Here is a 13,457-nt window from a genome sequence, read left to right on the forward strand (position 1 = left end):
AAACTGAACATCTCAAGAGAAGTAGAGATTTACTGTTTCTTTGTAGTTAGTATTTGAGCTGTTGACTCACAGACTTATAGGTTAGAGTAGAAGGAATGCAGCATTTTAGAAAACATCCCTGACAAAAATATTACCCTGAACAAAAACATGCTTTTGACAAGCAGGACAGGATGTTAGTGCAAGGAAATTGAATGTAACTAAATGCCTTTGTAACAGCTTATCTGAGTTTTATTTTGTAGGAAAAAGAGAATTAATCTTTTATAAACAAAACAAAAAAAAAAACCCAACAATCAATGAAAGTAAAATGTGTACTGAAAAACTGTTGACAACAATTGACAGCAAATACTGTAAAACATAACTATTAGATTAAAAGAAAACTACAGCAAGAATCGTACAGTTTCAGATCTGGGTGTTTGGTATCGGGAACTGAGTATCCAGGGTGTGTTTGATCCTTCCTGTCCTCTGCAGTGCAGCTGACGAACCACACTGCAGCAAATATGTTTTATGCTTTAAGTAGTAGCTTTGTAAAAGTTAATCAGCAGATAGGTGGAGTTTCAGCTTCCTGAGGAAGTTAAGGCCCTGTTGAGCACCTGGTGGTCCAGATGAGGTCAGCTGTGATGTGGACTCTAAAGAACTTAGAGCTCTCCACTCTCTCAGCTTCCTGTCCTCTAATGAGGAGCAAAGTATTCTTAGATTTCCTAAAGTCTATAAGTTCTTTGGTCTTGGAAGTGATGAGATCCTTGTAATTGTGCAGACAGCTGTTTGTCAGGTGTTGGACTTCCTCGCTGTAGGCTGACTTGTCATTTCTTTCTAATCAGGCTTACAATGGTGGTGTCGTCATCAAACTTGTTGATGATGATGTTGGTGGGATGAATAGAGGAGTTGTCATGGGTACAGAGGGAGAAGAGCAGGGGGCTGAAAACACATCCCTGTGGGGTCTAAGTGTTCAGGATCAAAATAGAGAATGTGCAGTCTCCCATCTTGATATGCTGAGGTCTGTTGCTGAGGAAATCCAGCGCCCATGGACACAAGCCAAAGCTGCTCCGTCTTGTGATCAGTTTATTGAGACATGACTTTATAAATGCAGAACTAAAGTCTACAAACATCAACCTAAATGTATGTCCATAATACCCAATGATATGCTTGATTTATTATTATTATATCACTTATTTCAGTTGCAGTGTAGGTATTCATTTATATCACTATCCAACACAGATGGGCTCAATCACTCTCTGACACATTCAAGCACACACCAAGCAAAAAAAACCAAAAATGCATGACCTTTGACCAGGGCTTAACCTTTTTGGGCCTTGCACTAATGCCACAGTCCAGCAGGTTCTCGCTTTATCCCTCCTTCAACATATACCCTACTCAAATTAAGGATGCATAACGGGAACTTTATAAGCTGTTTAATCCATCTGATTTTAAGAAAGTGTGCAGGAGCAGGGATACATCGAAAACCCACAGTACTGAAACGAGGATCTCCTGTGAGCCAATCATAGGGCCCAGCATAAAAGTACCATAGACCAGTGCTTTTCCAACCACTGTCGTGGCACCCTAGTGTGCTGTGGGAGATCATCAGGTGTGCCATGAGAAATTTCACCTAATTGTTCTAAAAAGCAGCTATGTGTTCATTCAATTGGCCCTGGCCCAGGTGAAAGATAATAAAATTCCTTTTTCTTGTGTTTATCTGATTTATTTCAAGACACTTTGACTAGATGGGTCTTATATTAATAATATAGGCTTTAGAAAATTGTTGGTGGTGTGCCTTGTGATTTTTTTCAGTGGAAAAAAGTGTACCTTGGCTTAAAAAAAGGTTGAAAAACGCTGCCATGGACCAGAGGGCTCAAAGCAGGGCGGCTTTACTCAGAGTGACATTATAAACTGCCTGAGATATCCCTCCGCGGCTCACAGGCGTTTTTGTTCATATACAAAGAGAAGAGTAGTGTAGTTGTACGTATTATAAACTGGTTGTGGGCGACAGAATCGTACAACATTAAAGAAAAAACTGAATAAGTAGTCAGCAATTTATTGTGCGTGGAAAAAAAAAGAAAAGAAGAAGAGAAAAATTCAAAGGGCGGAGCAGACAGCGTTTGTTCTGGCGGTACAACCTCTTCCGGTCCTCTTTCCAGCTTCCCGTGCATCATGGTGAGTAAGAAACACGGGCAGCGGCCGGGCAAATACAGAATAAAGATATCTTTTATTCGAATACTGACATAAAAATCATATTGTTTTGTTATAATAAACACACAACCCAATCACAGTGTAGAAAACTTAACGAAACATCACTCAGAAGTACCAGAAAATATAAGCGGGCCTGTTGCTAACTGTTAGCAGGCTAGCTGTTTGGTGCATGTGTTCCGTGAGCTAGCCAAGCATTTTGCGGCTGCTAACATATAATGAGACGCATTGAACGGGTTTGGCTCTAAGCATGTGTGTAGTCTTTTAAAATTTTAATCACTTTAAATTAACCAAGTACAGAGATGCAATCTACAGTTTAACGTGAATAATGTAATGGTATTTGTTAAAAGGACTGCGGTCATACCACGCATATCATATCGCAAACGAGACGTTTTCGTTAATCGGGTTTTTCGTGTATTCAATAAAGATGATTTACAAAAAACATTCAAAAGCTTATGGTTATTTTCAGTGTTGCCATATTATCGTCTGAATTATGTGTCTTATAAGGCTTTGTGGAAACATGGTTTTGGGCTGAAGTTGTGTAATTGGCTTGTAAAGTGTCAGGAGTCTTTTCAGTAGCAATGAATGCAGAGTACCCTAACATTATACACTAAAGTCTACCCTGTTCTGCTGGTAGTTTTTACTACAGTATTTTGGAGTAAAAAGAATTAAGATTGAGCTGGCATTGCCCTTGACACATCAGATGGCATATAAACACAATACTGTAAAATTCCACTGATATTGTGTAGGCTTGGATATAGCTTATTTTAACTGTCCAATGTTTTACAGACCAAGAAGAGGAGAAACAACGGTCGTGCCAAGAAGGGCCGCGGGCACGTGCAGCCAATCCGCTGCACCAACTGTGCCCGATGTGTCCCAAAGGACAAGGCCATCAAGAAGTTTGTCATCAGGAACATTGTGGAGGCGGCAGCCGTGAGAGACATCTCAGAGGCCAGTGTCTTTGATTGTGAGTATGGTTCCTCAACTAAAGTGCTTTGAAACTTTGGTTGTTGTCAGCGTGCCATGGTATTCTGCATATTTAGGCTTCCTTTTAAAATTGTAATTTGTTAGGAATACTATTTATTTTCATGTTGGACTGCCAGTGCTATGTGTTCATTTACTGGCTTAAAAACTGCACCATGTAAAATAAACTGAAATCAAGAATTAGTCAAGATGACCCAAAAAGTAATCCCCCCCCCCCAAAAAAACTATAATCAGTGAGTTTAAAGCTGCTGTAACTCTACTGCACTGAAAATTTACTTTAAAAAGTTAAAAAAGTACATCCTTACCAACCTTAATCACCTGGCAGTGAATGTATTCAGATGCTGTTGACTGAAGCTTTGAAGCCCTAAAGATATCTGGCATAGCCCCAATATTCTTTTTTGTTGTGTAATAGTGTTTTGTTTGCATCTCGGTATTTTATTCTCATCTGTGCAATCCTCTACTTTGCAGCGTATGCTCTTCCTAAGCTCTATGTGAAGCTGCACTACTGTGTCAGCTGTGCCATCCACAGTAAGGTGGTGAGGAACCGTTCCCGTGAGGCCAGGAAAGACCGCACCCCACCACCCAGATTCAGGCCCACTGTAAGTATTTTCCAAAACAGAGAAACAGTTGGTTGTCACATCTTTTCAGACTAGTTCTACAAAGATGTTTTAATATGTCACACTGTGCGGCTGATAAAATTGACTGGTCATTGCAAGTAGCACACAGGTGTAAGTATGAAGAACTAAAAATGGCTTACTCCAGATCAATAAATTGTTCAGACTAGATGAGTTGTGTGTGTTGTTGTCGCATGTTGCCCAAGTACAGTTGAAGCAATACTTTTTCTTTCTCTCTCCCAGGCTGGTGCACCAAGAGCTCCTCCAAAACCCATGTAAAGGAGAAAATGAAGATGCTGTACATCTGACAAGGAAATAAAAAATCTTTACAAATACTTGAATGGTTAAAGTCATTCATCTGTCATGTTGTTGTAAAGACCATAAGATCAAGTATTTTTATTCGGAATAGACTCTGACAGTACAAAGCATACAGTAGTTTAAGATCAAATAAAGCAAATCTATAATATGATACATTTATAAAGGCTGTGCAGTTATTTAAAGCAACATTAGACAATAGTGCTGAGATTACAAAACTTCAGGGACCATATAATGTTTCAAAGAAAACATACCCCAAATTTGGGAACATTTTTACAAACATGGTTTTGCAATGAGGTAAATTTTATTTGGTCGTCTGAGATTTAAAATAAGGGTGACAGCTGAAAAGTAAACTTGCATTACGTTGAGAAACTCATTACTGTCCAGCAAATGACACAATGTGAATCTCCAAAACTGACTTATGAATGAAAATGAACAGACTAATCACTGTAGTGACATCTGCTGCTTGTGGATGTATGTCATGTTTTTAAACTGAGCAGAATCAGTTTTAGCTGGGTGTTGTCTGGTGTTAATTGCTAGTGTCTAGCATTACAACGTCTTCGCCCAATCAGTCAATATTCTTGACTAATGACAAGTGGATCTGACCAATAACTGGGTTGTTGGGATAATCTAAGATGGGACAGAATGATGTCCACCGTGATAGCACTGTTTTAACACACACTTGCAAATGTTTGAGGAAAAAATGTTAAAGCCCTCCAGCTAAAGGCACAACAGCAAAACGGACTTCATACACACCACACCAACTGGAAAGGAGTCTCGCATAGCGCACACAGTGAAGCAGAGTCATTGGTCAAAGCAACCCCCAGCCAAAAGAATACTAGGATGTTTCATTTGAGTTATTCATGCAATCAGTAAAATATCTCACACCTCTTCAGTCACAATCTGATCAAACAAGTCTTCTCATGAAGGCAAGACAATTTGATAAGTGACTTCAGAGGATATGGATTATTACTGTTACTTTGAAACCTAAACTTGCTGTAAAATGTTTTATGTAATTTTTAAAGAACCAAAAGTAAGAGAAGATAAACATCTGAAATGCTTTAATGGTCCTTTTCTTGTTCTCAAATGTTAATTCATGTTTAATTTTCCACCTTGCAACAATAATGAGAAAAAGGGCTGAACATTAGGAAACAATGGTTCTTTGGCTGATCTATAAAAATATTTGGTGCTGTGGAACCACACTTATGCCAATTTAATATTAAACCAGACTACTTTTGTTCTTTCCATTACACATAAAGCGAGGAGGACTGCACATCTAGACAACTAATGAAACTAATGATCCTCTTAAGAACTGGGTTCTGTACGACAAAACTAGGATCAAATCACCAAACTAAAGCCACTGTCAATATTCAGTAAGAGTTTCGAGCAGTCAAGTGGTTTCAGTGCAGCTTGAGCAAATTTTATCAAAAGAAAACATTCTTGAAGCTGAAAGAAAACAGATGAATTCAGATATGATAACAGTAACATGCAACATCGGGAAATATGCATAACTTATTGCACAAAAGCTCGAATTGGCTAAACATTTAAATTATTCAAAGCCATTTTCTGATTTAAGCCTTGTCATTTTACACTTTTCCTTAAATGAAAGATATGAAATGGGTCACACTCTTTACTGCCAACAATATCTGGAGAATTATGGATCAAACATCAAGTTGTGATCCTTGTATCCAAGTCAATGTGTCTAATAAGGGTTCAAACTGTCTGGACAGTAAACACTTTGTACTTCAACCTTGTAATGTCAAACGTTAGTTACTAGATAAGTAAAGCAGGTTATAACATGTAAACTAAGGGAATCAAGGGTGGGTGTGCTGCGAAAATACATTTCTCTTGGTGAGTATGTAATTTTGTACAGATTACCCAAATAATTTGTCATGGATCAGAAGAAAAATGTTGATTGTATTAATGTAGGATGACTAGGATGGAAAAATCTACTGTTCTAAAAAAGAAATGTTTTTACTTGTGATGACAGTAGTGGACTGTCACATCACTGCACTCAGGTCATAGCAGCAAATAGAGCATTGCATGCAGATTTAGCCTTAAATGAGCCTATTGACAAAATCAACCCAACTTTTTTGTTTAACAGCCTACTGTCAACTACAGACAACACACTGTGGAGCGTCTGGTAAACAACTTGAATGCTTAAATTATTTTGTCACTCAACCTCAAGCATCTCAAGACATTTTTCAAGACCCGTTGTGTTTGGTGACCAAGGTGAAGAAAGGCACAATACAATGACGTTACACCAAAATCATGTTTAAATATACCATAAATAAGAGTTGTTATATATATTAGTGTTGCTTTGCAGTTTAATTTAGTTTTAAAAGGGAAAGTACAAAAACCATAAACTTCATTAATCTCTTAAAATTGTGGCAGTGATGTCTGAACCCCTTTTCTGTGAGCAGAACGTTCCACAAGCTTTTTCTTTTTTTTTTTTTCACATTTTGAGAGTAATGTGCAGATCATTAATGTTTTCTATAAAATAGTTTAATATAATAATAGAATTCTGGCAGGTATCAGTGCAACAAAAGCAGACATAGAAGAGAGAAAAGAAACAATGCATACGCCGTCCCACATGGCATCAACACAAATAAAAGGCCATCATTTATCACTTTCACAAAACACTGAATCTATCAGCTTCTCTCACACTCAAACACTAACACTAACACACACACACATAGATCTTTTCATATCAACTCCTGTAAAAACCAAAGTGCAATTTTAATTCAAGGACAGACCCCATAAACATATGTCTATTTCATTTTGACCTGGTTTGAGTTTGGTCTGCACTTTGAATTATCTGAGGCAATGACTGTACAAGAATCCAGAGTTAAAAAATAAAAGAAACAAAACTTGATTGTGATTTCTTTTCAAAACCTTCTTCATAACAATCTCTTTCGATTCCACTAAGCTTCTCAAGGTGGCTTTTGACACCATCTTTGCTTAAGTGTATAAAAAGGACATTTAGAGGTAATGGACCAAAGTTTACCACAATTTGTGCATCCAGTCTGAATCCTGAATTTTAGAGCAAGGCACATCTGTGGTTGAAAAAGTGCATTAGCTCTACGTATACTCTAAAACAACTTCAATTAAAAGTGAATTTTAAATACATTTCTTGTTGAAGTACTACTGAAAATTAAGACTATTATTAACTTTTTAAAAATATAGAAATGTATTTTTCAAAGCCTTTTCTTGCCAAGTGTGCCAGCGCCTCTTCGAATATTCACAATCAGCTTCATGCCATCAGTTGGCTCCCTTTAGATGAAGTGCAGAACAAACCCAGCCAGATCCTTGTCTCAGTGTAAAAACATCTCTAGGTGAAGCTGGTCGTCCAGTTTTTTGTCCTCAATCAATGATATGCTCTCCACGGACGATATGTGAAGAAAATTCATAGCGGTCCTGGCAGCGATGGCCACAGATGTTGCACTCAAAAGGCTGGCGAAAACCATGACAGCCCATGTGGATGGTAAACATGACATGGTCCAAGAAAAGCACCCGGCAGTGCTCACAACGAAAAGAATGCACAGCCCTACCTTCCCCGTCTACAACCCGAAAAGCCTCCCTGGACGTTGAGGAAGGTGCTGTGGGTGAGCTGGGGGTTGGAGCATGGGAAGGTGGGAGGGCTGAGTGCCCTCCATTTTCTCTTTCCACCTCTCGGTCTTTGGCATGGCTTGTGTTGTGTTTGTCCCAGTTCCTATGGTGCGAAGTGGGAGGAGGTCTTGGGATGTGGTTGTTGGAGCGGAACAGGTGATGCCCGTTGTTACTGTGCAGGGTGGGAATAGGACCTGTGCTGTTGCATGGCTCATCTGGCATGCTTTCTGTGTCCGTAGAGTCCTGGCAACCATTGCTAGGTGATGCTGCATGACTTTGAGCAGCTGGAAGGTCTTCATGGCCCTCAGCTGCCTCCCTCCCACCTACACCAACATCTCCCAGCCCAATGCCAGTCCCTGTGCAATCCAACCTTGGACCTAGAGCAACTGTGTGAGTGGAACTGTGGGAAGGCCTGAGTTCTGATAAACATGAAAGGTGAGTGGTGGGAAAGTGTAGGGGCCTTAATGTGTCTGATACCCCTCCACCTCCATTACCTGCTACACCTGCATATTCTCCTCCAAGGCCAGTAAAGTGTGGGGCTTCAAGGTCCCCTGTATTCATGTCCCCATCTTTATCCAAACTAGCTGGCAGCTCGTAAGGTGCATCTGCAAGACTGAGGCGTAGGTGCTTCTGTCCTGCAACACCAAACACAAGCCATCTTATATTCTCTGCACTATTTATTGTAAATAGACCAATAATTGTAATGCTGTCGAAGGCAAATGAACAGCCTAATAAGACGTTTGCGTTCATTGTGATGATTCTAATGATGGTTGCTGGTATATTACCACATCACTCACTTATTAAAGCATCACTAAAGAGTCACCTTTTTTCCACTGGCTTATAACACATCTTAAGTGGTTGACTTTTTTATGTTTTATTTGATCCTGTTTTTTTGTTTTATAAACATGTTACTGTCACTAGTAATTTTATTTTTTTCATCGCATATTATTTTATTTTTTGCTATAATGATTTGTATTGGTTGTAAAGCCCGGGATTGTGTGCAGCACTTTGGTAAATAAATAAAGTTGGATTGGATCACTCGTGTATTACTTCTGTTTGAGTACAGTGATCTGCATATTTGGGTGAGCTCTGCTAAAAACAAATACTGCTGGCAAGTTATGCCAAACCACACTTTGACATTACATAGGGAAAACTGGTGGTCACATCATGATGACAAATAGATTACACATTATTTGCTGGGTATCTTATTTCAAGCTGATGAATGCTGCTTACTTAGTTTCCCAAAACAATCCACACTCACACCAAATGCTCACCTACAAATTTTTGTGGTGTGGATCTCTTGCGTTTGGTGATGCTGTTGGCCAGCCGATCGATAAACACCATCTTGTCTGAGGAGGGTGGTAGAAGAGAGTCTGGTATAAACCCTAGTTCTCTCATCTCCTCCCCTGCAGAGTACAAACAAACTGCAACGTTATTTTGGAGTTTTTTTAAAACCCAAACAGAATTTCTTGTAAAATTGTACACTGCCTCAAAACTTAAACCACCCTTTGAAACTCAAAATTATTATGACCACAGGATTCTTTGCTTCACCTTTTTAAGGAGGTAGGCTTCATTTCTCACTACTAATAGATACTATTAAAATCCCTTTCAGACGTGGATGTTGATGTATTACCATTTTGTGAATGTAGTAACAGTTTATACCACACCTGGATTCTGTGCACTGTTTGGTCGTTGTGACTCCATACTCTGTAAGTAGCTGTGGCAGCGCTCACGATGCTCCTCCAAGGTACTCTGCTGCTTGTAACTACGCCCGCAGTAGCTACATTTATACGGTTTCCCTACAGTTGGAGAGGAAACTGGGGAAGAAAGAATAAGATGGCACGATAAGTACATTTTGTCACTTATTGTAGAAAAGCAGCTATTACAAGACTTGAATATCTCCTACCTGCATGGGTACGAAGATGGCCAGTGAGGGCATCTCGTCGTCGGCAGGCATAGCTGCAGAAGGGGCATTTGAAAGGTTTCTCCCCCGAGTGCAGCTTGATATGACGGAGCAGGTTACCCTTTTGGGTGAATGAGGCACCACACTGATTACACTGAAATGGTCTCTCGCCTGTGGATCAGTCCAATCTGTCAGCCCAACTTCTGCAACTACATCCTCACTGACTGGCATTCAGTTTACATACACCAAGAAAAATGTCATAAATTGCAAGTGTATAAGGACATTTAACATCGTTGTTTAGTGTATAAGGACATTTAACATAGTTGTTTCCCCCCCCATCTTCTTGTGTAAAGACTCCCTCAAATGATATTCAACTTGGAAATACACTTTCTATCACCGTGTAGAGAGAGAGAGATCAATAGATCCATGAATACTGATCTATTCATTAAATCTATGCACTGTCAAATATTTATTAAACTAAAAAGAAGCCTCTCAAAAAATACACTCAAGAAAAACGTAAAACTCCTCAGTAAAAACTTTTTTTTTTTTTTTAGCAATAACCTAAGAACAACTAATCTGACTCCATAACTGCACAAATGCAAAATGTGATTTATAATATAAAATATGTAGAATTACACTGAAAACATTTTAAGATATAAAAAGATTATTAATTCCACTGAACAAAGAATTTAGAATCAAGATAAACATTGATGAGTTTTTAGAGGTTAAACCTGAAGATGAGTTTAGTAACTTATTTTAACATGGTTATCTCAGAAAGGCTTTTCATAAATACAGTACGTATGTATATGTCATTTATTTTCCACATATTCCTGATAGGATTGTAAACATACCTTATACGAAGGTAAATTCTTTGTACATGAGCAAATATGATCACAGAAGCATATTCAGAAATAGATGTCTGACATTAGGGCTGGGCGATATGACCTTTTAGTAATATCCCGATATTTTTATGGCAAGTCACGATATACGATATATATCTCGATACTTACCTTAGCCTTGAATTAATGCTTTGGTGCATACAATCACATCAGTAAGATGATTTTGTGTCTACATTAAAACATAACTGTTCATACTGCATTAAGATATGCTGATTTTAATCATTCATGCCAAAAGGATGAAATTGTAAATTCAACTGTATTTATGGAACAGTTAAAGCAGTGGCAGAAACATGTAATTTTAAATTTGTGGTACTACTACCTTTTGTGGCGACATTTTTACAACATACTTTGCATAGAACAGTTGTTTGGTCAACACCCTCTCTCCGGTATCCAAACCACCGCCAGATGATGGATCCTGTACTATTTTTCTTCCGGACAAATTCTTCCTCCAGTTTTTGTAACTCGCGCTGCTACTGCTACTGGAGTTCTCTGCAAGAAAAGCGGCTACACGCTTCCTCTCATGATGCAGCACGTAGCTCACGTTATGTACGTAACTAGGTGCGCTTGCTTTAACTTCTGTGCAAAGCGGTGCAGAGAGTCGAGGAGGAGTGAGAAAACCCTGCCAACAGCTAAAAACAACTCCAAGACAACAGGCTACTCGAATATGATGAATATAGACATTTTCTATATCCCACAGGGACTAGCCACGATATCTTGAGTATATTTGATATTTCGCCCAGCCCTATCTGACATGTGTAAATTTCTTGTATAAACTTTGTTTTTCGTAAAAGTAAAAGTACATCTTTTCACAAAAACAAGAAACTACAGAGATTACTTACCTGTATGGCTACGTTTGTGAACCATAAGAACATTAGGTCCAATGCAGATCATTCCACAGATATTGCATTTTAGCTTTCCATTTGGCAATCTGATGGCTCCAGGTGGCATGGTTTCAGGATAAGCAGGTTCTCTGTAGCCTCCACTAGACTCAGAACCCTGACCTGCATCTCTTTCTACCCGCTCTCCTCTTTCATCCTCTGTACCGTGACCTGGGTCTTCATCGCTGTACAACTCCACTTTAATGGAATTGGCTACAGAAGCACAGGAACCACGTTGAAGATTAGACACATCACATGAGCTTCCATAGTAACTTCATCACCTCTGCCAAGGAGGTTATGTTTTTACCAGCGTTTATCTGTTTGTTTGTCTGTTTGTGTTCAAGATAACTAAAAAATTTAAGGATGGATTTTCATTAAATTTTCAGAAGTTGTTGGAAATGTGAAAAGGAAGAACTGATTTAATTTTGGTAGTGATCTGGATCTCCATTTGGATCCAAGAATTTTTTAAAGGTCTTGGCGGAAGTTTGCACTTTCACAAGTGCTTTTCTAGTTAAACCATATATTTAATTTTAGAGTAATATACTATATAAAATATTATGGTACACTTTACAGGAATAATTAGTTTCCCACTGACCACTGATGCAACGACTTGGAGAGTTCTCCTTGCTATTTGGAGTGCTCACTGTTGGACCTCCAAGGGCTCCAGAAAACTCTCTTTCCATTGAAGAATCTCCACTGCCTGCAACCACAAAGAATACGACAGCAAGACCTCTCATTTCAATATCATACCAATCTTATAAAGTGGCTGTATGTAATTAAACTTTTACCTGATATGTAGGACCGTCCATTACAGTCATCAAGCTCCATACTAGCTCAGGCTGAATCCTGATATGACATTATTACCATAAGTAATCTTTCTCACAAACTCATTTTCTCACACAGAATGTAAAACACTGATTCACGGAAGAGTTTCATTTAAAGTAAAACATGGATCACGAAGGGCAATTTCACATCTCAGCTGGCATTCCCAAATATATAATAACTTAAATTGCCATGTATAACATAAGTCTTACTTCAACAGTCACTTCCACCAGCCAAAATGAACATTTAAACACTTACACAAATAATTAAACTATAAGAAACACAGCATACATCTGAAAAATTCTTGATGCAAATCTATGAAATCTTGATCCGAATCTAATCTTACCATTTAAAGACAATGCTCAACAACATAGAAACCATACAAAAGGGGAACTTCAGTTAAGATAATCTCATATCAGGTTTATCTCTAAACACTTCGTCTATCATTTAGATACAAAGAAATTGTATTGCCAGCGTTTACATAACGGTAAACGCTGAGATAACCTAAGTTTACGGCCTAGGAGGCTAACGTTAGCATGTGATAAAAATGATCGCTTGCTAACTTAGCTAAAATCAACACTACAGTGTAACAGCAGTTGGCGATAATCGTCAGCTTCCTAAAAATAAAAAAGCATTACAACCAAGTATTGAAAGCAATTATGCAAAGAAATACGTATGGTGTGTGTGACATTAACATACGACTGCTAAACTGGAAATTCAAGTCTTTTCGACGTCATGTTTAAGGCTAGCATAACAAACCACCGTTAGCTTGAACTCTGTGCACGAGCTAACGAGCGCAGACGCGACTGTTTCTCTGACGGTTGCTATGGCACCCACCGCCACCCTAAATGCTACAGCTAGCCAGCTAGTGGTTTGGCTGGTAGCTAACCCTAACTGAATCTAAACTGACTTGTTTTAAGGGGGGGGACAGAAGAAAAAGCACAAAAAGGTAACCATAAAGTAAAACTGCCCGATTCAGCAATGTTTGTGGCATTACCTGTCCCTGTCACGGCCGCGTCAGTGAGGTTATTCTGGATTTTCATCTGCCTGTTTAGGTCGGCAACATATACCGGATGGTTTTACCTCCAGCCTAAAATAATTTCCGGGTCATCCCTGAAAAGCAGCAAATAATTATTATTAAATAATTATTATTAAATAAATAATAATAATTATTATTAAAAGCAAACAAATAAACAAAACACACATATATAATATATTATAATATATATAATATATTACACACACACACACA

The 13,457-nt window shown here is 38.6% G+C and overlaps 2 protein-coding genes across 5 annotated transcripts; one reads left to right on the forward strand and one right to left on the reverse strand.

Moving 5' to 3' along the window:
* Nucleotides 1–2,084: 2,084 nt before the first annotated feature.
* LOC306756653 (small ribosomal subunit protein eS26) lies at nucleotides 2,085–4,114 on the forward strand. Its single transcript, XM_079241472.1, has 4 exons — nucleotides 2,085–2,148; nucleotides 2,971–3,148; nucleotides 3,634–3,764; nucleotides 4,023–4,114. The coding sequence occupies exons 1-4, from the start codon at nucleotides 2,146–2,148 to the stop codon at nucleotides 4,056–4,058; spliced, it is 348 nt and encodes a 115-aa protein (XP_079097598.1). The 5' UTR covers nucleotides 2,085–2,145; the 3' UTR covers nucleotides 4,059–4,114.
* A 239-nt stretch (nucleotides 4,115–4,353) lies between these two features.
* LOC306756695 (zinc finger protein Eos-like) lies at nucleotides 4,354–13,255 on the reverse strand. 4 transcript variants are annotated; one of them, XM_079241526.1, is made up of 8 exons: nucleotides 13,203–13,255; nucleotides 12,172–12,229; nucleotides 11,979–12,083; nucleotides 11,345–11,596; nucleotides 9,610–9,777; nucleotides 9,371–9,520; nucleotides 8,978–9,109; nucleotides 4,354–8,338 (listed from the first exon to the last, which is right to left on the reverse strand). In XM_079241526.1, exons 2-8 carry the CDS (start codon nucleotides 12,209–12,211, stop codon nucleotides 7,458–7,460), a joined length of 1,728 nt encoding a protein of 575 aa, XP_079097652.1. In that variant the 5' UTR covers nucleotides 12,212–12,229; nucleotides 13,203–13,255; the 3' UTR covers nucleotides 4,354–7,457. The 4 variants fall into 4 exon arrangements, with proteins under 4 accessions (XP_079097652.1, XP_079097650.1, XP_079097653.1 ...); XM_079241524.1 differs by lacking the exon at nucleotides 13,203–13,255 and adding an exon at nucleotides 12,552–12,959; XM_079241527.1 differs by lacking the exons at nucleotides 8,978–9,109; nucleotides 13,203–13,255 and adding an exon at nucleotides 12,552–12,959.
* Between the last annotated feature and the right edge of the window lie 202 nt (nucleotides 13,256–13,457).

Source organism: Telmatherina bonti (assembly GCF_933228915.1).
Source record: "Telmatherina bonti genome assembly, chromosome: 6".
NCBI lineage: Eukaryota > Metazoa > Chordata > Actinopteri > Atheriniformes > Telmatherinidae > Telmatherina > Telmatherina bonti.

Coding starts and splice junctions, on each gene's coding strand:
- LOC306756695 (XM_079241526.1), bottom strand. CDS start 12,211: ATGGAGCTTGATGACTGTAATGGACGGTCCTACATATCAG. Junction 9,778..11,344: donor TCACAAACGTAGCCATACAG/GTAAGTAATCTC, acceptor ACTGATCCACAG/GCGAGAGACCATTTCAGTGT. Junction 9,110..9,370: donor AAACAGTGCACAGAATCCAG/GTGTGGTATAAA, acceptor TGTACTCTGCAG/GGGAGGAGATGAGAGAACTA.
- LOC306756653 (XM_079241472.1), top strand. Junction 3,149..3,633: donor AGAGGCCAGTGTCTTTGATT/GTGAGTATGGTT, acceptor TCTACTTTGCAG/CGTATGCTCTTCCTAAGCTC. Junction 3,765..4,022: donor CACCCAGATTCAGGCCCACT/GTAAGTATTTTC, acceptor TCTCTCTCCCAG/GCTGGTGCACCAAGAGCTCC.